General features: G+C 41.7%; 1 protein-coding gene across 1 annotated transcript in view; it reads right to left on the bottom strand.

Moving 5' to 3' along the window:
• CLASP1 (cytoplasmic linker associated protein 1) overlaps window positions 1-21828 on the bottom strand; it is a gene marked incomplete at its 5' end in the record, with an annotated part of 127845 nt that extends 106017 nt beyond the window's left edge. Inside the window, 6 exons of the mRNA XM_010018970.1 lie at window positions 16712-16779; window positions 17945-18042; window positions 20862-20937; window positions 21025-21116; window positions 21391-21494; window positions 21750-21828. Of these exons, the coding sequence (XP_010017272.1) occupies window positions 16712-16779; window positions 17945-18042; window positions 20862-20937; window positions 21025-21116; window positions 21391-21494; window positions 21750-21828 (517 nt within the window). The remainder of the gene's footprint in view (window positions 1-16711; window positions 16780-17944; window positions 18043-20861; window positions 20938-21024; window positions 21117-21390; window positions 21495-21749) is intronic.
• Window positions 21829-22706: the final 878 nt, after the last annotated feature.

Here is a 22706-nt window from a genome sequence, read left to right as displayed (position 1 = left end):
GCAAGCAGGGGACTCTAGAGTGCTACAAAGAAAAACAACATATAAATAATGCAGTCAGTGCATAGTTAAAAATACTGTTATTTAGATTTTATATATAGGAAAAATAAGCACAAAGATCCTTCATGCTTTCCTCTAAGAGAGAAAGGACAGTTAAAGGAATGTAAGCACTTGTGTCCTGGTAAATCTGTTTAACATAATCCTGCCTAACCTATTCTTGTTTAGCCTCCATCAGTGGTACTATTCACTTTCTCCCCATGGCTCAGCATCCTTCGTCAACCATCTTCAGGTCTCTGCACGTGGGTAAAACTAAGGCTGTTGCCCAGCCATCCAAAGTTTACTGCCATGACTAAAAGTTGGTCCCTAATGGGACTCAATTATTGACTTTGATGCCATGGCTGGTCATTTGAATTCTTCAGTAACCATCTTGTTTTCCTCCCATATATTGTGTGCACAGTAAAAGTCTCCCACAGCTGTTACATCCATGAAAGAATGATTAAATATATCAGTTTCCCCACATAAAGCTACTTACTCAAATAAAAAGATCAGCCAGGATCAATTAGGAAATCAGAACTGGAAAAATGCAGTGTGACAGACCAGGAAAATCCGTATTCATATGTCCTGAATTCCAGCAGTTTCTCTAAGGTCTCTCCTATACCACTTGACTCTAACCCAAAGACCACCTTACCTGCAAGAAGAGCTAAACAAAAGGGCTAAGGGTAGGCTAATTTTAAGCTTATTCACTTGGTTTAAATCAAAGTTCAGAACTTGGTAACAGGCAGTGAAGCTATGAATAAACATTCACAGGCAGGCAAAAGATCTCCTCTGGTTCAAGGGCAAAGTCTGTCAAGTAAAAAACGAAGAATGAACTTGCCTCAGGACTCAGACTCACTATCAAATTATTGCTGCTTAACAAGTTATAAGACACCAGCTGAGCCACAGTAACAACCCCCATGCTGCTTTTACACTACAGCAAATGCAAGGTAATATAATTTAACTTAGCCCTAAAGAAAGAAAGTTAAGCCAAGCAGAATCATTCACATTTACCACAAAGAATAAAAACATTAACCACAACCCAGTTAAACCTATTTCTCTGGATATAGCCATCATAGACTTCACAAAACAAATACTGACTTAAATGTAATTGGAGACATCAAAATACAAAGAGGTTGCCATGCAGAAGTTGCAGAGAAAGCCTGCCTTAGCCATTTTCACCACTGCTGGGAGGAGGAAGAAATCAAAATCTTTCCTTAGCAGTGACACCTTCTAACAGGTCTTTCTGCCAATTTAGCAGTAGCTGGTGTAGAAGAAGATTCAGACACGGTGACGAGCACTGCTGGTGTCCTACCATCCTTCCTCATTCAGAAGAGACACAAAAATCATTAAGTCAGGCAACATCAACAGCAAATGTTGTCATTTATGAAACTAAACACCACAGATCTGAACAACCATAAGGAACCTCAAGTCGATGTAAATGCAAACTTTCATCCCAGTCTCACAGGTTAACTAACCACAAGTGATTTCCATCTATATAGATGTCTGGTTTCACACAAGGACACTTGCCTCCATGCACGACTTGAAAGGAGTCAACAAGTCAAAAATAAAAAGAAAACAACATTTTGTTAATATAAGCAATCATTTTCTAAGCAACTCAAAATCTCTTCTCTTCCCTAAGGCAAGTCTGGCTGGCACAGCCATTTTGTACATCTGTGACCCTGAAAGATCACTGCATTGATAATTCAAATGGACAAGTTAGAAAGCTTCTTTCCCCTTGCACTGCTTTGTTTACCCTGTAGAGTGCTTCTTCCCTTCATTCATGATATTTACACTTTATTCCTAAATTGCAAGCTGTAGAGTGTAGCTCATATAAAGACTCAGCACCTACAAACAAACAAACTGTCCCCTTTTCAGGAGGCTGCTCATGCTTCAAGCACAAGTTTCGAGGAGAATCACAGACTTCATTACACCACTGACAGCATTTAATAAAGCAGAAATACAAACAGTAAAGAAAATCATACATACACCTGTTAAGATGAAAGGTTCCTAATTTTATTTCAGTTCTAGAATAAACAATTCGTCCTAAAGTTTAAACTCATAAACCTTAAAACTCACATGGATTTCTACTACTTGCTTGAAACACATTGTTCACCAACACAGAGAAATCTTTCTTTTCAAGTTCCAACTTCTTCCAGCATCACCTATGCAGACCCAGCTTGGGTCATTTGAGTTATTTGAATCATCTCCATACAGAGCACTTCATTTCCAATAGCAATAATTATTTTGTCCAGACTGGAAATGAATGTCTCAGTTATACAAGGGCTATTTACTGCTTGTACTGCTGTGGCAGCCTGAAGCAGTCAAGTGATCAAAAGCATCCTGGTTCACTGTGCATAGCCCGCCGGTTCCCTAGATGTTGCCAAATACTGAATCGATGCTTAAGAGCCACAAGCCAGCCAGGGAAACAAGATTTGAACCATTAACCTGCATATTAACCAGCATCTGGGGTCTTGCAGTCCAGCTAAGCTAAGTCAATTGAGCTAAAAAGATGAAACTACACTCACAGTGCCCCTCTGGTGAGGGTCTCCTTGTGGCATTATTTAGTTTGAAGGAAAGAGTCTGTGAAGGCATGAAGAGACCCTTGCCTCCTGTCATCATGGAGAGAGGAATCTGTAAGTCTTTTTATGGAATTAAGGCATGTCCTACATTTAAACTTCTCTATGCATGTCTCATTCTTGTTCAGACTCCACACTTCATGAGAAGGATGGCTTCTCACAATAAATGGCTGAAATGTAAACAAGCACCTTACTAGAATGAAAAAAGCCTCCTTAAATGAATCCTACTATAAACTAAAAACGGGGACAAAACTGAGGAATTTCAACTTTCTAAATGAAAATTTGAACTAAAAGCAATGACAACAAAGCAGCCTCAAAAGTCTGCCCAAGTCTCACCCCTGCAAACACACCAGCATGCTGCCAAATCATCTGGTTTTCTTTAGCAACCATCTGTGCTTGCCTTCATTAAAGAAGAATTAGCAAACAGAGGAACTGGCACACATGAAGCACAGCACATGACAGACAACTATAGATTCTCTTTCAGCTTCACTCCAGATTGAAAGTAAGAAAGATCAGGTATTTTACTGGGAAATGTGAGTTTCAATGCCACCTTTACATACTGGCATTTGTAAGAAGTCAGTCCTCCAGTTCGCATCATTTTGAACTGTTTGCCTTGCCTTCTTTCCCATGCAAAGCTCCATGGGTCTTTACTATTCCACCCACTCCACAACCTGGAGACTGAATTGATGAGGCCTTCACTGGAAACCAGAACAGAGGAGATGGGCCATAAAACTTCCATTCCTTCTTTGTTTTGTAGTAGTTGTGTGTTCTGTTTTTAAACATTAGAACCAGAATCCTACTAATTCCTGCTAGCATCTGGAAACCCCCCCCCCACTGGCAGAAAAAGCCGAATCCTACTATTTCCCGCTAGCCCCTGGAACCCCCCCCCCCCACTGGCAGAAAGAGCCACTGACAATTACTGCCTGGAACATGGGTACGTTTTTTGGGTAGGGTGATTCTTATTCACCTACATTCCATTTTAACATGCTTATTTAGCTTCATGTCACTAACTATGCCCATATGCAACTTGACAGTCACACTGATGACAGACCAATAAAACTAGAATAAAGTCCTCTCAAATTCTAGTGTAACGCCAAATCAGCAGAGGGTGTACATTAAATGATACACGCTGCCACTTATAGAGGTGCTTCTGTTGCAGCTTGCAGCTGTTTCATGCTGACATCAGGTTGTGTTGCTAGCTAAGGTCACATTTTCTTCTGCCTTTAGCCCTGTTATCACTTTCGATAAGCTGAAGTGTTTGGTGACAAACACACTATCTCAAATGACAATCTTTGTCTTTAGCTTACTAACACGTACAGCTATAGAAATCATAAGAAAAAAAAATTTGTTAATTTGGAGATCTTAGATATAGATCTTAGGTAACTACTTAGGTGTCTCCTATCAAAGGAAAAACGAAATCACAGAATAATTTAGGTTGGAAGAGATCTCTGGTCATCAAGTGATCCAACCTCTTGGAAAGCAGGGCTAACAAAGTTGTATTGCTCAGGGCCTCATTCAGACACACTTTAAAAGTCTCCAAGGATGGAGATCCTCTGGACAACCTGTTCCAGTCTTTCACTTGCCATCCTCAAAATGAAAAAACTTCCAGTTCATGGAAAAAGTGAGCATATGGTTGTCCCCTCAGTCCCTGTAGTGCATGAACTACTGGAACTTGCACAAAACCAACTGAAAATCTCTTGCTGCAAAAGGTCTTATTCTGAGGTTTTCTAGAATTAGCAGTCTATGCATCACACATACAGAAAAGTCAAGGTTCTAGCCCAAAAATTAGAAGATGAGCTGCTCACCACAGTCTTTTATTGGTGTTTGTACTGTACATTGTTTCCACAGAAATCAGTTCCATGTCACGGGAGCAGAAATCACCTGCTTCCAAAAACAGCTAGTAGGGTCATCACTGGTCAAGGCTGCAGAGCACAATCAAACGTTGCTCAAACTGGCAGTATAGAGCGTTTTCTAGGGCACATAAATTGTACTGACTTAGAGGGCCCTGTGATCCAGCCTTACTGGGAGGAAGCTGGTGGAAAGGACTGAACCGTTCCCTCACACGCACACTGGAGGCTCAAAAGGGAACATCCCGCTATAGCTGAAGGAGCACCCTGCCTGGTTTATACAAAAGACATTGCTCCCCACAGCTTCCAAGCAATCACCTTTCCCAACAGAGTTGTAAACAAAATACTAAGTTTTTAATCCTATTTTTAATATTGCCCTGCTAGATAAAATAAAGGCTTCATGTTTATCTCAAACCACTCCACAGTACCTCGCACAGTTCACCTCTGCCACAAAACTCTCCAGTGCTCCAGTATCCTAGCATGTCTCTCACTCTCAGACAACAGAGTATGCAAAGCTGCTTATACTACACTGCTATAAATCAGAAATAGTTTGGACAACAATAGGCACAAGACTGCTTTCAAGCCCATAATAATATATAGGCTTCAGGGAGCAACATGAAGGAGAGCAGCAAGCAAGGGGTACAATATGCACACACAAGACTCAGCCCAGACTGAGATCCTCGGAGAAAGCCCACTGGAGTAAGCCAAGATCCAGCACACACACATCTGAGGAAAGCACTAGAGACAAATATGTAGCTTCCTAAGGGGGAGGGAGCAGAGAATAAGTTTCAGTGAGCTGATGCACAAACATTTTGCCTGTGGAAGCTTGGGATCAGATCTTATTTAAGTCTCCAGTGAAAAGGAGCGTGATTGTCTCTTCACATCACAGAAGCTCCCTGTGATTAGAAGCCTCTGCAGATTCAGCTCCTGCTCAGCACAGAGCTCAAACAGCAGGAGTGTAAATCAGAGCTGAAGTGCACTGGCAGAGCTGCAGCAGTAAAGAAGCATGGCCATCCCTGCCTCTCTGTGGCTGGATCCAGGACTGCCCCTTCTCCCTCCTGCTTACAAGCAAGAGCTAGGGGCATCAGGGGGAAAAAAATATAAATGATCGAGAACAAAGTTAGACCCATTCTTCACAAAGCAGACCTCATTAGAAATGTCAGGTCTCATTATGAGCTCCACTAGACAGGAGTCCCATTACTCAGGAGAGATGTATGTGGAAGACATGCATCATTTCTTAAATACATATGCACCTTCTACTCATCCCGCACCCAAAGGGAACAGTCTCATTACATGGGGTAGAGACAGCAACAACACTATAAGAGCCAACTGCATAAAGAAAACACTGCAAGAAGCAGTACCAACACTGTTTCATATATAAGCCTTCTATTTCCCTCTTCCCTCTGAGAGACTAGAAGCAGTCATGCCTACAACAGCCACATAAGGCTATTGCAACACAGTCAGCCAGCACCTTACAAAGAGTCCTGTTCATTTCCCATTGAGATCATTAGACAAAGAGTCCACTAACATCAAAGGGAGCAGATGTGGACTAAAAAAAGTAGAGTAAATTTATCTTTTCTGCCTCTGCATCAAACCACTATGGATCCTGGTCTCCAGTGACTGAAGTCCAGATATGCTTCATAGTCACTGGACTATCTGCATCTAATACCAGCATCTTCCATGTCAAGCATCTGAAGGACTTCTGTGGTGCCCTGCCAAGCTCTGAAGAAAGGCAAGCCAGGTGTGCCACAGGAAAAGGAGCACTTCTGGAAATGTAGTTGCTACAGGTTTTGCCAATTCTTGAGAAAAGCAGGTGACACTGTACAATGAACGAAGGTATTTCTCCCTTCCTCTATAGTGCATTGTTTGTGCTAAAATCCACCTGGCTTGCCTCTGAAGGCCAATTGCAAAGAAGCAGCCATTAGCAGTTTCCTTCATGAAGATTTGGCTGCAGTGAGCTCCGTGCAGCCTACACGTAGGGTGTAGACCAAGCCAGGATTATTCACGGCTGTATGCAGTTTTGGGCTTCAGGGGAATAAACAAGAAAGAGATTCAGACTGCTTTGCACAATGCAACAAAAGGATTCCTTTGACAGAGCAGCAGGGCAGAATTAATTCCTTCAGTAGGCAGAAGAAACCCAGTCATTATACAGTGTTTGCTGTCTTAATACTACAAAAATAGGATGCTTTTACTTACTATAGCTTGGTTTTGTTCTATTTCACACCACTGTATTTGAGCTACCAACAAAATACTTCAGCCAAACATAATGAAGGAGGAAGACAATGTAATGCCAGATGAGGGCCAAGTACAGACAATGCATTATCTGTACTTCCCACTGGAGTAACAAATCAGCATTTGTCCACTTCTGCATTTAGAAAAAAAGTCCTCTTCATGCCCTCAGCTCACACGGCTGTAACTGCAGTTATTGTTCTATTACTGTATGTTAAAACTGCATATACCATCTGTATTAGGATGCCTTTCTCATAAGTAGACTTCGTAGTTTAATCTCATCCAGCCTAAGGTCAACGATTTCAATATGAAAAGTGACTAGATCTGAGAAGACCTTCAAGTCTGAAAGCATTTGCTCTTAGGTTCTTTAGAAACCATCCAGGTGCTCCTCAGTCTAGACACCTGAATAAAATCTCAGGCTTACAGAAGCTGCAGCTACTGTGGTTACACTATACACACCCTGTTCTGCAAGGGCACGGATGATCTTTGTCACCAGCAGGAGAAACACACATTTCATGTACTTTTATTGCCCATAGAAGCCTATCTTGTAGTCCCCTTAGGGGGACTGCTGTCTTCAGAGGCTGCTAATTACAGCAGCTAAACTCAGTTCACTTGTTATATGCTCAACCTGAAAACAAATCTCATTGAATAAATGAGCAGCAGCACAGCAGTTCAAAGTGCTCCACAAGAGGTGCAAGAAATTTAATCCTCCCCCCCACCCAAGCAGTCTTGAGCCTTTGCTGATACTGCCAATTAAGGACAGCAATTTAATTCTAACTGGGACAGTGATTCTATATAGAAATAGCCCAGAGCACTGACTTAGAAGAAGTACCAGGAGACTACTCTCAAGAACCCAGTACCCAGCCAACATACAAAAAGGGAGAAGGAAGACCCCCACCACCCCTCCACCACTTTTCGTGGAGGCTGAGCTATTTGCGAGCCTCAGGCAAAGTTTCTTATGTCAAGCACACTTTTGTAATTCTTTCCACAGCAGCAGAAAGCATGTGACACTTTCACTCGTGCTCACTGAGGTACTTCACTGCACTTCCCCAACAAGTGTTGAAGTCAGAACATGTGAAATACATAAACACAAGACAAATAAGCTTCACAAACATGCAGAATATACAAGTATGGAACACTTTATTCACAACAGGTAGCCCTTAGAGTGCAAGCTTTCCTTTAGGATATCTAATTTGTACTCCTGTCTCTCAGAGAATTGTTGAGAATTAATATACTGACTTAAAAATCACTGCTACATTCAGAATGATCGATATGTGGTGCACATACATGCATATGACCATCTTATTGATAAATCTGCCCCTGGAAGATGCTGTGTATAATAAATGACAAAGTTAACACCAAAACCATGTGATTTAGAGTTAGTCCCTTCATATGAAATTGTTAACTGGAGTGAACATTGCTCCAGCCTTGACCCCTAAACTCTTTCTAATAAAAGATCTACAATGGAGAGCTAGCTGGGCAAAGCAGCACAGAAGATACCAGGAAACTGGTCCAGAGATTTTAAAGACAACCACCACTGCAGCTTTGAGGCTTTATTTTACAGATGAAACCAATCTGACACCAAAAGACACGTGAGAAATTGGAGGACAAGACCACAGCAGAGAAACAGCAACACTACTAAGCGTTACTGAAATGTGATCACCTCCACAACTTTACCAGATATTACTGCAGTCTACATGGGAAGGGTGTGGGATCCTTTCTGATTCATTCCAATTATTTTTATGGACACTGCACTCTAGATTAATCCTTGAAACATTTTCTCTAAGGTAACCATTGAGGTCCCTCAGATTCACATGGTACTTTTACCAAAGGCGAAGAGAACAGGCCCTGCATAAAGAAGCTTATCTCCAGAAATGCAGGATACTCATGCATTTAACCTCCAGTAGTGTTAATGGAATTGCGCATGTTGATCTTTTGCTCATGAGGTCCACACTAAACAGCACCATCTCATTATCTAGCTGACACTCCTCTAGCCTACATTTTATGCACATCTGTTGGAAATACCATGAAATGCAGTGGTAGAGTGGTTCACTTGGTTACACCAAAGCTTTGCCAAATAAGAGCATTTCTGTGTTCATATAAAACCATCAGGGGTTAGAGAAGTGATGATACACTTCCCTAACCAAAGTAACTCTGGTTTACTGCTTCACTGCAAGGGAATCCTTGGGTCAAGATACCTTGGATTCAGAATAGCACTAACAACTTACACACTTACTTTTCTTCTGACATATCCTACTACCACAGTTCAGACAACCAATGGTGACCTAGAGGTCAGACGTTTCCCAGCAGACAAGACCAGCTGGACTATGGCTCCAGGCTCTTCATTCCACCAGCTGATCTTTCAAAGCTGAGAAGTTCACAGCATGATGAAATCATCACGCTTCATTAACAACAAATATGTGCTTGTTTTCTTTAATAAGCAGTTAAGTACATTAATTATTCAACAGAATTCCGACTTCGGAAAAATAATTTAAGAACTACTCTTTTGACCTGGACAGAAGCAACCAGAGTGAAAGGGTATCTCAGCTGTAGATGGTGACACTGTCCATTGACAGGTGATGCAGTACACAATGAAAAGGAGAACCAACCTAGACAGGTTTTGATCTTTTGTTCCTGGAGTTGGGAGGCATTTACTGACTGTTCACAAGTAACATCACACACACACATCCCCTCCCTGCTCTGAAAATACGTGTAATAAATGCCATTGTGAAACCATAATATTCCAAGAGGATCCAAGCCCCTAAAATGAAGAACTGCCTATAAAAATGGCTCCACAGCATTCAATTTGCCCAGGTAATTTCCACTGTCTATTCTATTACCAGAAAAAGCTGCAAATTAACTTGCACTTTGAGGCAGGAAAAAAAAAATCAATCTAAAAGCAAAGTCTATACAACTCAGATACCAACAATCTCAGACTTCCTAAATTTAGTCTACTACATCCACAGTGTAATAAGGATTTCGACAGGACAACAGGTACACTGAACAGAGAACAGAGGGAAGAAAAAAGATGCAGCTTTTGCAAAGATGGCTAACAGAAATCACTTCCTCTGAACGCTAAGACGAAAGGCACAGGCTTCTGATGCACAGAAATAAATGCAATACATGCTTCCATACTGTAAATTAACTCTTCACAAGTGAATAGATACAGAGTTTCTCTGCCTTTCCATTTTACCTAGTCCCTCCAGCCCCCTCTGACTTCTGCAGATATCCTTTCTGTTACAGAAATTCGGTTAAAACAAAAATGCAGAAAAGCCAGCAATGTCTCCATTTGGCATATTCTTGGAACTATGATTCAATACTAATTCAAAAGTATTTACAACCAATTTAAATAATCTTCCCAGTTGATGCTGCAAAAGGGAACAGTTAGGAAATGAAAGCCTCGGGGATCACTCAAAAACATCACAGACCAGGAAGGGCATCTGAAAATACCCGTCCTTCACCTCTCGCAACCTGTTCTGTTCCCTTATATTACACACCTCCTCTTCCCTCAACCTGTCAAACAGATAATTTAGCGTATTTTATGAAAGCTTAAACTGAGCTTGATGCCACCAGGCTACAGATGCTTACAGGCTATTCTTTAAAGTTCCACTATTACTGCAAGATTGCTTCAATCTCTTCATACCATTAAAAAGGAAATTTACCAGGCAAATATTTTGACACTAACAAATAAATGCATCCATCCATCCCTGTGGCACATTCATTAGCACCTACCTTTCCCTGTAGTCATTATCTGCAGTGCCCCTGAGATGCTGAGAAAGAGCACTGTGCTCCAGGAGCAGCCCTACAGTACATCTCTCAGCAACTTCACCACCAGCAAACTCTCCACCCTCACTCAGTGTGACCTAGCAGGCAGTGATTGCCACCTCTCCTCCAAAATAAAAGCCTGCTTTCAGCTGAGCCCCATGCATGCTCCTATGCCTGCTTGCTCATATCCCTCCCTTCTAAATTTGTGAATTTAAAATCCAGGAGGCAGTAATATGCTTATTTACCAAGTTATGTAATACAAAGGGAGCAGAGCTCATCTTGTCCATTTATACCTTCCGCAAGGATGTACTATCAGTTAATAGTACTCATTCAAATATCACTCAGACATTACTGCTCTCTCTGCCACCGTGCAGGTGAAAAGTATTCCCTTGCTTTTTTCATGCCCCAGGACACTGAGTCAATGAAATGAATTTTCCATTTAATTTTCTATTTCAACGTGAAAAGAGTATCAATAAAGAACAAGCCATAATGGAAATTCAATTGCATAAGAAGTAATGTTTGTTGCTTCTAAACGTCTCTGTGTTAACACAGACAGCGACCCCTCCTTCCAGCCTGTAATTCTGCTGCTTGGATGTGTGTTGTCAAACAAGCAGTATCACACCCACAGATGCACAGCAGTGCTTCACAAATGTGGGTGATTTGTCCTCCTTATAATAAATATCAAAATAGTATTCAGTGACTCAGCTTTATTACCAGCAAAGCACAGGAATAGTTCTAGTTTCCATCTAATTGCCTCCAAGTTTTCAACTTCATAAAGAGAATTCATTCAGGAAATAGTATATTTACCTTGAATAATATTTCAAATACAGAAGTAGTTCTACTCAAGAATAACACTGCTCCTTCTTCATAGGCTTTCAGTAACTAGAGTTACCACATCTGCTATTTTAGCATTGCTTTGATTAATCTGCTTACTCTTAGAACTTACACAGCCAACTACTGAAACTGCATCCTCTCACCTTATGAAGTACAAGTATCTGTAAGAGAGATCTCAGCTCCAGTCTTCTGGCTTTAAGATCTCCTGCTTCGATTTCCTTGCAGCCCAAGACCACTGCCACCTCTACTATCCCTAAATCTTGCTCTCCCAAGCAAAGTCAAAATTCAACATAGACAGGGAAGTTCAATCCCCTCCCTACCCACAGGTACCACCACACTGTCTCGCTACTGCAGTAATCCTGCATGCACCAATGTAGAATTGTGACTTACGTAAAAAAAAAAAGGGGGTTTACATCAAGGAATGTCGTATTATGATACTGCAATGATGATGAGCATAAAAAAAAAAAAAAGAACAAAAAACCCACTGAAATGTTTTGATTACTAATAGTTTTGGTTTGAGTCATCATCTCCTATCAGCCTGTATCACTCAGTAGCTCACTTCGTTCTTAATCTGTCCTGAAACTTGATTAGAAAAAGTCTTCTGAAGTCCAGGTCTGATCAAGACAATTCAGATACATGGACAAACTGTACACTTTATGTTCAGGTCTTCCAGACATAATACCAAGGAAACCCATAAAGCATGAATTTCTTGTAGTGTCTGTTTATGTCAAATAGCCTCTCTCTATATCACATCCAACTAAGGATCACAATGCCACACAAATACAGCAGCTGACTAGCTGGCAATTACTGGCTCTTTCATGCTGAAAATATATTTGTCCCAGAATAAGGCATCTGCATAATTAGCAAAAGCAGTTACACAAAAAATAATTAGCTTGCTGAAAGCCCAAAGGAGGAAAAACTATAATTTTTGCTTCAAGAAGCTGACTAATTATATGCCAAATAACAAAATAGAGATGCACTGAGAAACATCGGGAAATCCAACATGGATTTTAACTTCAATTCTAGCTATAAGGGCTGGTGGTAGCCTAGCAACAAGCAGCATAGTTCAGGCATGCCAAAACCTCCCTCTGACTTAATGAAACACCTCAGACTACTCTGCAAACCTCCCCCACCCCATTACATATTTGATTACTGTATTACTGATAAAAACAAAGCCTAGCCAAAAAAATAAGCAATTCAAAATAAACTCAAAGCAGCACTAAAAGACCATGGTATAGAAAGTAAGTTAATATAAACCATATTAATTATTTTCATAGATTTAAAAATCACATTGTGATTAGAATTGATCCATTAGATTTATGGGATCAGAACATGTCCTATTATTTGAAACACCTTTTTTAGTAGATTAAGATTTCTGTTTGTTTGTGACATGCAAACCATTAGTTAAGAAATGCTGAACAACTTACAACATACTCGCTGCTCTCTAAATTACTCCTGATATCTAAATAATGCTGCTGCAATTGCTTACTTTTACTTGAATCCTCAGTGAGCTTGTAAACTGTTATCCCAAACAGTAGCCTCAGTGCTGAGACCAGTTTTAGCCATCATTCTTCTTCAAACAGTTCTTTTGCCATATTTCACCATTTAAGAAGCCACAGCCACTTTCCCATCTGCCCAGTTCAGCTATGTTCTACAGTAAGTCAGGTTTGACAACCACTGTCAAGTCTTGTAAATAGCATAATTCCAGTGTTCCTGGGCTAGCACTCAGTTACAAATGACATGTCAACCAATAGGTTGCTCTTTGGTTGAGCTACCTGAGCTACCCACCTGAGCTACCCACCAGAGAAGTAGAGATTCACCATATTCACCCATAAGATCACATTTAAAAAAAGTTAAGACTTGATCTTTGCTAGAGAGCTGGAAAGTCATGATACAACTTCAATTAACCTTTATTTCAGAGGCATGCATTAGCCCCGAGCAACAGGAAGCTCTTCTCCAAGGGGTGAAGCACGTTACTTTTCAGCCAGGTCTGTTCTGCAGCTGGTACAGGGAACAGCTCAAGGCAGAAAAGCCAATGCAAGGGAGCTAACTCTGCTCCTTCCACAGCACCACTTTACACTGACAAGGGCTTACAGACTGCAGTCTGCATAAATTTTTGCCAGTCTGCCTCCCAAAACCTCTGCGACCCCCATGCAGCCTGCACAGAGCTAGACGTAGTACATAGCAGCTACAGAGTGGGACAAACTCGAGCTTTTAAGGCAAATCACAACTGCACCATATGGCCTGAAGTCACCTGATCCAGGCCATGTAACATGAAGGTTATACATTAGGTTACACGTAAGGTTAAAGCCTTAGTTCTGTGTTTGCCTGGTGGTGTTACAATCTAAAATGGGCAGTAGTAACAATAAGAGACAGGCACCCTCATAATCAATGCTGGACTCTGCCGGACTCAAAGGATTAACAAGACTGAGACAGCTATTTTCTGAGAAACGGAGATCATCTGGAAGTGCAATATTTATCATCATCTTCCCTGGTGACTCTGACAACAGCTGAAAACGCCACCTTTGTTCAAAAGCTCCAAGAGGTGGCAGGGACACAAAAAAACCTGACAAATTTAGCTTGCCTTTAGGCCATAATAAACTTGTGACCATGGGTGAAGATAAGCGTCCTCCACTGGCTTACACAACCTCAAAAAGATAAGCTGAAAGTTGCACAGAGCTGTCAACACATTAGATATGGTGAGTATGTATACTGTATTTGTCCTGTGCCTGGTGGATGAGGAAGAAGCAACAAACCAGCCTATAGGACTATGAGAAACTGAATCCTCCCCTCACACACACAAAAAGAGATATTAATAAATAATGTTCTCATCATTAGCTTCACAAATAAGAACCACTTTATAAAAAAAATAACTCATGCGACTACAGACTTTGTTGTTGGCTTTTATTTTTATCGTTAGGGAAGGTGAAATGGTTCTGGCAGAACAATGGGATATCCCATCCTTTCCGTGCCTGGCTCTCTTTGACCCCTTAACACTCCACCACTTCCCCCAACTCCCTTTTCCCCAGGCTACTTTTGGTCTCAGTGTCCACACAGGAGATTCAACAGAGGAGAAATGCTAACACACACACACTATAGGGATTGCATCCAGCCACAGTGCAAGCAAGGACAGTGAAACATCAGCAGATCACATTAAGCAGAGTGGGGAACACAGGAGTAATTGTGTCTGGAAGCAAAAAAAAAGCCTGTCAATGAAGTCAAGGACATGAGATATAATGTGTAAGGTCTCAGTCACTATATGTGCAAGAAAGTTAAGTCTTCAAATTCATCAAAACAGTGACAGGGGAAGGGGTATTACAAGAAAAAAATAGCAGATCTAATATGCATAGATGCTTTCCTTGCATGTATTAAAAAAATATAAAAAGAGTTCCTATGGAATCCTTCCTTGGTAATTTTATAACAGATGGCTTGCTTTCTTGGAAAGAGATGGCAGTAAGGCTTAGACTGCCCAGAAGAGGTCATCCCCATTGTCCCATCTTGCTTCTTTTGATGTTTTCCATGGTGCCAGCAGCCTTGAATCACATCACACCATACATTAGAATGTTCAGACTGGAGACCAGAGCCACTTCTCAAAAGCTAAATATTCATAAGTGATGTCTCTGGTACCGTTCTGGGATGTGTGAGTGCTAAAGTGATTGCATAGCTAAAACTTACATTGCAAATATATTAACTCTTCCTCTTCACATGTATTCTTACATGTACCTCCCCTATTTCATGCCAAATGCTCTTCTAACCCATTGTGACATACCCAATTTTCTACTAAAAGATCGCCTTCATTTGGGTTAGAAAAAAACCCCCCGTGAACTTAGCTTGAATTTGGCTAGAGGTACATTAAGCCCCATAACACAAAGAAAAAATAATAAAAAAAAAAAATGTATTTCTCCTTATGCCAAGAGAATAATCCAAACAGAAATCCCAACCACAGTCATCATCCCACCAAAAGGATGATGGTTAAAAAGACCATGTAGCAATGCATCTCACCAGAGAGCACAAGTCTGCCTCCCTGAACTCCAGACCATAGCAATCTACATAGTACGGTGATGCGTCAAATTAACTTTGTTTTTGAAAGCCCATTCAGCTCCACTACTAGTAAAACAAAAGTTTTACCTTTGCCTAGCCAAGCAGAAAGCAGAGAAGTTGGATCAGCAGTAAGCTTGTTTCAGTTTAAGTTAGGATTTCAGAACACCTGGAGGTTCTAAGTCTCAAGATGTTTGCTAAGGGATTAAATATTTATTCACCCCTCTCCCCCTTAAAAAAGTATAAGGATATTTGTTTTTCAGCTGCACTTTTTTGCCACTGTAAGCCTCATCTACCTATACAGCCAATATTTTCTCACATTATTCAAAAGCATAATTTTAACCCATTCCATCACAGAAGAACCTGCACTAGGTCTTCATCTTCCCAAACATATAAGAGAATATTACACCACATTTCTGAATAATCCAAGATACGCCTTCAGACTTTTCAAATAAGTCAATTTTATTAGTTCTTGCAGGAAAGAAAATTTACTGTATTTTTAAAATTGAAGGCAAGAAGAATGGTGCCTAGAAGTGAAAAAGATATTTTTTCCAATTTAAAAGAGCAGAGATCTCTCTATTCTCTTGGTTTCTGAGAGCATGGTGGGAAAGACTGGGGACATCACCTCTCCTGCTCTGGCCTTGTGGAGGGTGTGCGCTTGATAGGAACCCACAGCACTGAACCCATGTTCTTCACCTCTGCTCTACTCAGCTGTTGGCAAAAAAATGAATTCCCTCACCAAGAGTTCTCTCAAAACTCTATTCCTAAAAAATGAGTGATACTTATTAAAAATACTTTCTAGCTCATAAGCTTATCTCTAAGAAAAGCAATAATAAATACTTGTTTTTCAAATCAGCAAACTATTAGTCTCAGACAAGGAGGACAGAATTAAGGCTCTGATAAGGGTCTCTGACTATCAGTCATAAACATACAAATCAAACTTCGGAATTGCAAAATACGATCCCTAAACAATATGAGCTTTAAATGGAACACCACTACATTAATATGTACACTTTCTGTGCTATTTAGAGCATTAAACTAAATAGGCTTCTTCTCCTCTTAAATTACTATTTAATTTACCTTATGAACAACTTGAAGTCCATGTACATCTTTAACAGATGTATTTCCATAACACCTGCTGTTCTTGAAACCTAAGCTTTATTCTCCTTCCAATACTACTAGGAACATTCTCCTTCCGATACTGTTATGAAGACTGAGCAGATTAACTGAACATCAATTTTATGTGCTGCAAAACCTAGGTATGTATTTCTGAACAATCACCCATACTTTTCTCCCTTAACAGAATGATTGCTCTGTGTCCATTTGAATGCCTCACCAACTGAAAACTGATAAAAACACCGAGAAGAAAAAGCAGATACTTCTACTCACCACTTGAACTCTGGATCATGTTTCCAGATTTCTGGACCTCATCAAATTTTGTAAAAATTACATTCAACCTGTTTGAAAGTTAAAGGAATACACAATGAGATTAATTTAATTTTTAGGAATCTCTTAAATTAAGATGTTAAAGGACAAATGTTGCTTCACTGAGGTCATAGGGAGCACTGTCCAAAATGTCAGTGTGGAGGGAAGTTATCTGAAAATTAAAAAAGTATCACAGCACATAACAGCAGATAAGAAAAACTGAGAAAAAACTGATACTACATAGGTGTAAGATATAACTGGAAATAATATAATACTGAAGGCATAACATGTCTAATTCTAGATGCATTTCCAGTTCATTACCACTTTGTCTATCTTCTATTCACAGAAACACCACAAAACCCACCCCTAAAAAACCAACTTCCCACAACATTTGTCTTTGGGCCTGATGCTTCTTTCTCATTTGTGTCACAGGCCTGGTGGAGCAGAAGATCCTTATCACATCTCATTAATCCTTCCCAGAGAATTTATTACTTTAAGCCACATTGTAGCAGTAGGTACTTTCACTGGAGAACAAAGGCAACAGTACTGCCTCCCCTTGCGTGCACCCCACCTCTGAAATAACCGCTTTCCTTCTCTCTCTGTGCATTGACACTGCCATCATCTCAATTCTGAGGTCTAACCATACTCTACCCTGTGCACTGAAGGTTTTGGCAAAACATGGAGCAGCTTCTTACTGCGCCTGAACTGGCAGACGCAGAGGGCTTGGGTTTTGGGGTGGGTTTTTTTAATTGGGGTTGGGGGGTGGAATTAGGGATTTTTTGTTTGTTTGGTGTGGTCTGTTGGGGGTTTTGGGGAGATGAGTTTTTTGGTTTTTGGTTTGTTTTGATTTTTAATAAAGCCTTGGAACTGATATTGACTATATTGGGTTTTCTTCTTCTAAGTTACATAAACACAGGCTACTCTGAGGTGTCGCAGAGCATACAGAAAATCTTAAATCAGTTAACTACACATCTGTTATGTTACTGGTTTTCCAAAGATGCTGTAGCATCTTTGGCCAAAGGTACAGGATCCACATTAAGGGAAACCTGAGTGTTTGTATGATATAAAAAACACACACAAAACAACCCTGATCTCAGGAAAAGGTTCAGTTATGCAGCTCCTGAAGCCTTTTAAAGGAAGGAAGGGAATAAAAAGTAGTCCAAAAATAGTGAAGACACAAAGACAGTATCAACTTACCGAGACTGGGGTAATCCTTTTTTACTGAGATCAGCCCTTACACGTTCACCAACATGTCTGTAAATTTCCACAAGGCTGTTTATTGCTGCATCTCGAACCTGAATATGAGACATGAGAGAAGAAATCAATCATCTTTGTAATTTTGATAAATCCCTGTCCTACCTTGGAGGAAGAAATTTGCATATTTCTTAGCAACAACAGTTGCCATTATAGCCATTACCACAGTGTTCAGGAGGGAGCTTCCATCCCTGCATTTCAGATATTAGCAGTATCAAGAGGTCTAATTTAACTGAAATGGTAGTCAAGACATAAGATGAAAAGTTTCATACACAGGGATACACACAGGGAGCTCAGCTGGCTTTGCCAAACTCCACCCGTTGTATGCAACAGATATATTTACTAGATAAAAAAAGCAAGGACACACACACAAATAGACGTTATATTGCTAGTATGTTATAAAAGAAACCAATTTTTAATGCCATCTTAGAAACGCATGTTTGTGTGTTGATAACAAAATATGGAGAGAGGAGTAATCAATCACCACGAATTCTGCATATTTCCTAAACCGATTCGCAAGAAATTGCTGAGCACATCATCCAGCAGAAGAGCCACAAATCTGACTGAAGTATCACCTTTCAGACCAAACCCCCCTTCTCCATCAGACACAGCAGGCAGAGAAGGTAAACTATCTGTTTTGCCTACAGAAATACCTGAAGAGCCACACACTTCTGCTTCTTAGAAGATGGCCTGGCATCATCAAAGCACAAGCACACATCAGGACTAGACACAGGATATTTTGTGGGCAAAAGCTAGAATTGCCTGCAGGTGAGAGTCAAAGGGCGGATATACGTGCCCTGCTTCCTAGACAAAAAAATCAAAACCCTTGACTTACGCTCATCTCACCCCACTGTACTCCACGGTTTTCCCATTCAGCAGGTCACTGCCAGTTCCCAAACCCCTGCCTTCACTCACACCAGCCCTTAGCTCAGTAGTCTTGCCTCTCTTCTCTCTGCCCATCAGCCCCATATGCAACCAGGCAGGACTTCTGGGCACAGCTCAGGAGAGACTCTCTGATGTCCCCAGTTTCTGGGTATACAGACCCTAACCCAGCCTTGTTCTGTCTCCAACAGCCAGGGGGGAGAGGTGGTGGTGTGTGAGTGGCATCTCACACACCTGCAGTGAGTCCCCCTGCCCTGGGGCCCAGGCCCACACACCGGCAGCAGGTGCACAGCTGCATGATCTGGAAGGACTGTGTATAAAGTTAATCAGAGGTACAGTTGCAGGACTGGGTAAACCCCACATTGGGTAAAGCAGGGAGCCACTACTATCACACTGGGTTTAGTCTATGGCAGCAATTACAAAGCTTTACTCAAAAATAAAATTGAGCATTAACCAATCACAGTTAAAATATTGTTGTCATACCAGGTGCTAGTAGAAAACAATAAAACTACTCTTTCTAAAAAGGGCAGTAATAGAACAGCTTCCATGTCCACAACAAAAGGGAAAACACTACACTTGACCTGGATCTCTGTTTTTCCATCATCTCTCACCAAGAGAGGGCAGCATTGACCGAACATCAGGTCCCCCGGCCTCAGAAGGCACCAGCAGCACAGACGCAGCCTTAGGGGAGCGCAGGACCAGCCCCTGCCCCAGGGCGGGTGCTGCTCAACCAGGACACACTTTGACAGCCATTTGTCTGATTAGTTCGGGCATGGGCTTTCTGGGGATGAGGAACCGAACCCAGGAGAAGGCGCAAGAGATCAGCCTCATTTCCCCCTGTGGCTAGGTACTGGGATAATGAGCTGTGTCAGGCACATGGAGGAGGCACTGCAGAGGCAAAACATGTCTCAGTGCCCTTTCCAATTCATTTACCAGCTCACCAATGGCAGGACCAAGGTGTGTGTCTGTGCCACAAGTCTGAGTCCTAAACTAGTACCCCTTGAAGAATAACAGCTTGCTCAGTCACAGCTCAGAACTACGAAGGACCCTGAACATTACACTTTCTCAGAAACTTTTTGGGGTAACAGGTTTATCCTCCTGCACTGGCACAACCAGCAAAGGAAGGCTGCTTCACATTCAGTCATCCTCTTCAGCAAGGGGGAGCCCCAGCAGACACGGGACTACAGCTAACTCCCTGAACAATGCAAACCCATTCCCCAGTTGGCCACCCCATACTTACTTCCAGCTAAACATGCACACCAGACCTGGATCACATGTGTCACCCATGCTGGGAGGGCAAAATGAATATTCAAAACCTGCTAGTACATGTTATATGACAAGTTTACACCCTGCTTTTCCCCGCACTTCCCCCCCTTCTCTCTAACCTCATACACTTGCATCTAATTTCAGGTCAGGTCTTGTCCAGAGCAGGACAAAAAGCACACAGAAGTGACAGAATCCTTTCAACATGTATTTTCATTTGGCTTGCAACACTGATTTAAGTTCCAGTACAGCTTGCCTTCCTTCCACCCCTTATTCAGAATCTTCCTGTACAACTTCTGGCAGTGCACATGGCCAGGCTGCCCAACTGGTCTTATGTGTCCTCCCTGCCCAGACTGGTTCTTCTCTGAAGATGGATGCTGCACCGAGCCCAGAGGGTTCCCTGCAGCCTCCCCTGTATTCAGGCTGTAAATCACAGCAGTTCTCATCCCACAAAGGTTTCCCGCTCTGTTCATATCATCTACAGACTCATGTTGTTCTTTTGAACTCTTGGAGTAATTGCTGTGCTGGTTTAGGCAATACTTCAAATCATACCACTTCAGAAAGAGCTCTTCAAAAAGGGCTCTTCATGAACAGCATTGTTCAGAGCTCACCACCAGCAGCACAATTAGCTAATCTACCAGGCAGAACATAGAGCTCTGCTTACCAACAAGGCAATCAGCACAACCTTTAGATGTGACTCACACCAAAAGCTTACCTGGCTGTTTGGATCTCCAAGTAAGTTACATATATGTGGCACTATCTTACTCAGTGTTAAACTCTGAGCTCCAGATCTGGGAATAAAGAACAAGAGAGCACTGCTGTGAATCACAGACCAGGCTTGAGTACATAATATAGGTTTGCAGGAGGTTCTGACTTACGCATTGAGTGTTGCAATAAGGCAGAGGCAAATCCCTTCTCTTGTCCGGAAATTCTTGTGTTTGAATCCTCCTAGCATCCTGTCCCACACGTACTATGGAAGACAGAAAATTAGGTGAGACAGGAAAGAAAGGAGGTGAGGGAAGACACAGATTCTTTCTTCTAGCAGATATATACCATAACATCTCTGGAGCTTAAATGTAAGTTTTACACCCATCCAAGCAGAACAGGACAAGAAGTTGAAAGACAGTTTTAGATCTGACATTCTTTCCTCTGTGCTGACTTCACAGTAATTCCCCCCTAGTCAAAAAAATACTTTTACTTACTGAAAGCAAGTCACTCACACTGCAAAGGGTTGTCAAGCATACCTGAGGGTTAGCAGCTTGTTCCATGATTTTCAGCAGCAAGGTCTGATCCTGCTCCCTCACTGAGTCCTTAGAGTCTCCCAGCCTATCAAGTAAACTTGGCAGCACTGAGGAAAGAAAAAAAACATGAACATCCACATCCCTCCAAAGAAAACTGTCACAGTGGCACAGCCCCTCTACTCTCTCCCTGGCTGGATGGAGGGACCAGTCTTCCCACCCTTCAGCAGAGCCTGAAACCACCCCAAGAGCCTCCCAAGTGCTCTCCTGGAGAGAAAGCTGCCTTTGTACACAGCAGCCAGAGCAGATCTCAACAAAGCAACGATGACATCCCCCATCACACACACACACACAAGAGCCCTTACCTGTGCCAATTTGGGCCTTGAAGCGATCTTGCAAGCGGGATACTAGTGCAGAAATGATGTCAATCCCCAGGAGAACCACCTGCAAAGCACAGGACAGACGTTGTTTTAGCATGCAGCACTTTGCTCCTGGCCTTGGCCAACATATCTGAGAGGTGAGAGTGCTGGCACATACTCCCCTGGGAGAAGAGCCCCTTCCCATCCATGCCACTGGCACCACTCAGATACCAGCACTGTACAGGGACACACAATTCCTCTTTTCATGGCTTCTGACAGACAAGCCGAGTGGCTTGCAAACAGAAAAGTCCCCGAATCATTGCTCCCTGTGGCATCTACGAGCCAAAATTCACCGCCAAGAACTTGACAAAGCCAACAACTATAATTGCCACTGAATGCTAAATTCATACATATGTGCAACATACACATACCATATGCATAACAATTTCAGTATTTGCTGTAGCCAACATTTCTAGCTAATTGTAATTATTATACTTATTGTAATTATAATTAGAAAATGATGTGCACTAACAGCTGCTTAATTACTGACTTGCAGAAATTAAACATAACACTTTCATGATCCAACTGAAGCCGAGGGAAAGGCACCTTGTGCAAGAGAAGATTCAGGACAGGCTGCAGATCAGAAAACCCACTCTGATTAACACCATTTAATAACTACCAAAAAAAAACAAACCCAAACCACACAACACTGCATACTGAATATACCTTGTCACTTGTATGCTAAATACTTGGCAAGACCCTGTAGACTGTGATAGTTCTGGTATGAGACATCTCTCCATAAGTCTTTAGAGTGAAGCACATAAGTTTGTAATCCACAGACGTGTTACGGACGGCCAAGCTCCTGCGGCAGTGCTACGAGCGCTGCACAGTGCAGCCCCGCTCCCTGAGGACCCTGTACCATCTACATCCATCCGTCCATCTATCTATACATCCACGGCGCGG

This window comes from Nestor notabilis, unplaced genomic scaffold, assembly GCF_000696875.1.
Source record: "Nestor notabilis isolate BGI_N333 unplaced genomic scaffold, ASM69687v1 scaffold6577, whole genome shotgun sequence".
NCBI classification, from domain to species: domain Eukaryota; kingdom Metazoa; phylum Chordata; class Aves; order Psittaciformes; family Psittacidae; genus Nestor; species Nestor notabilis.
This window is presented reverse-complemented; position numbering and strand designations above follow the sequence as displayed.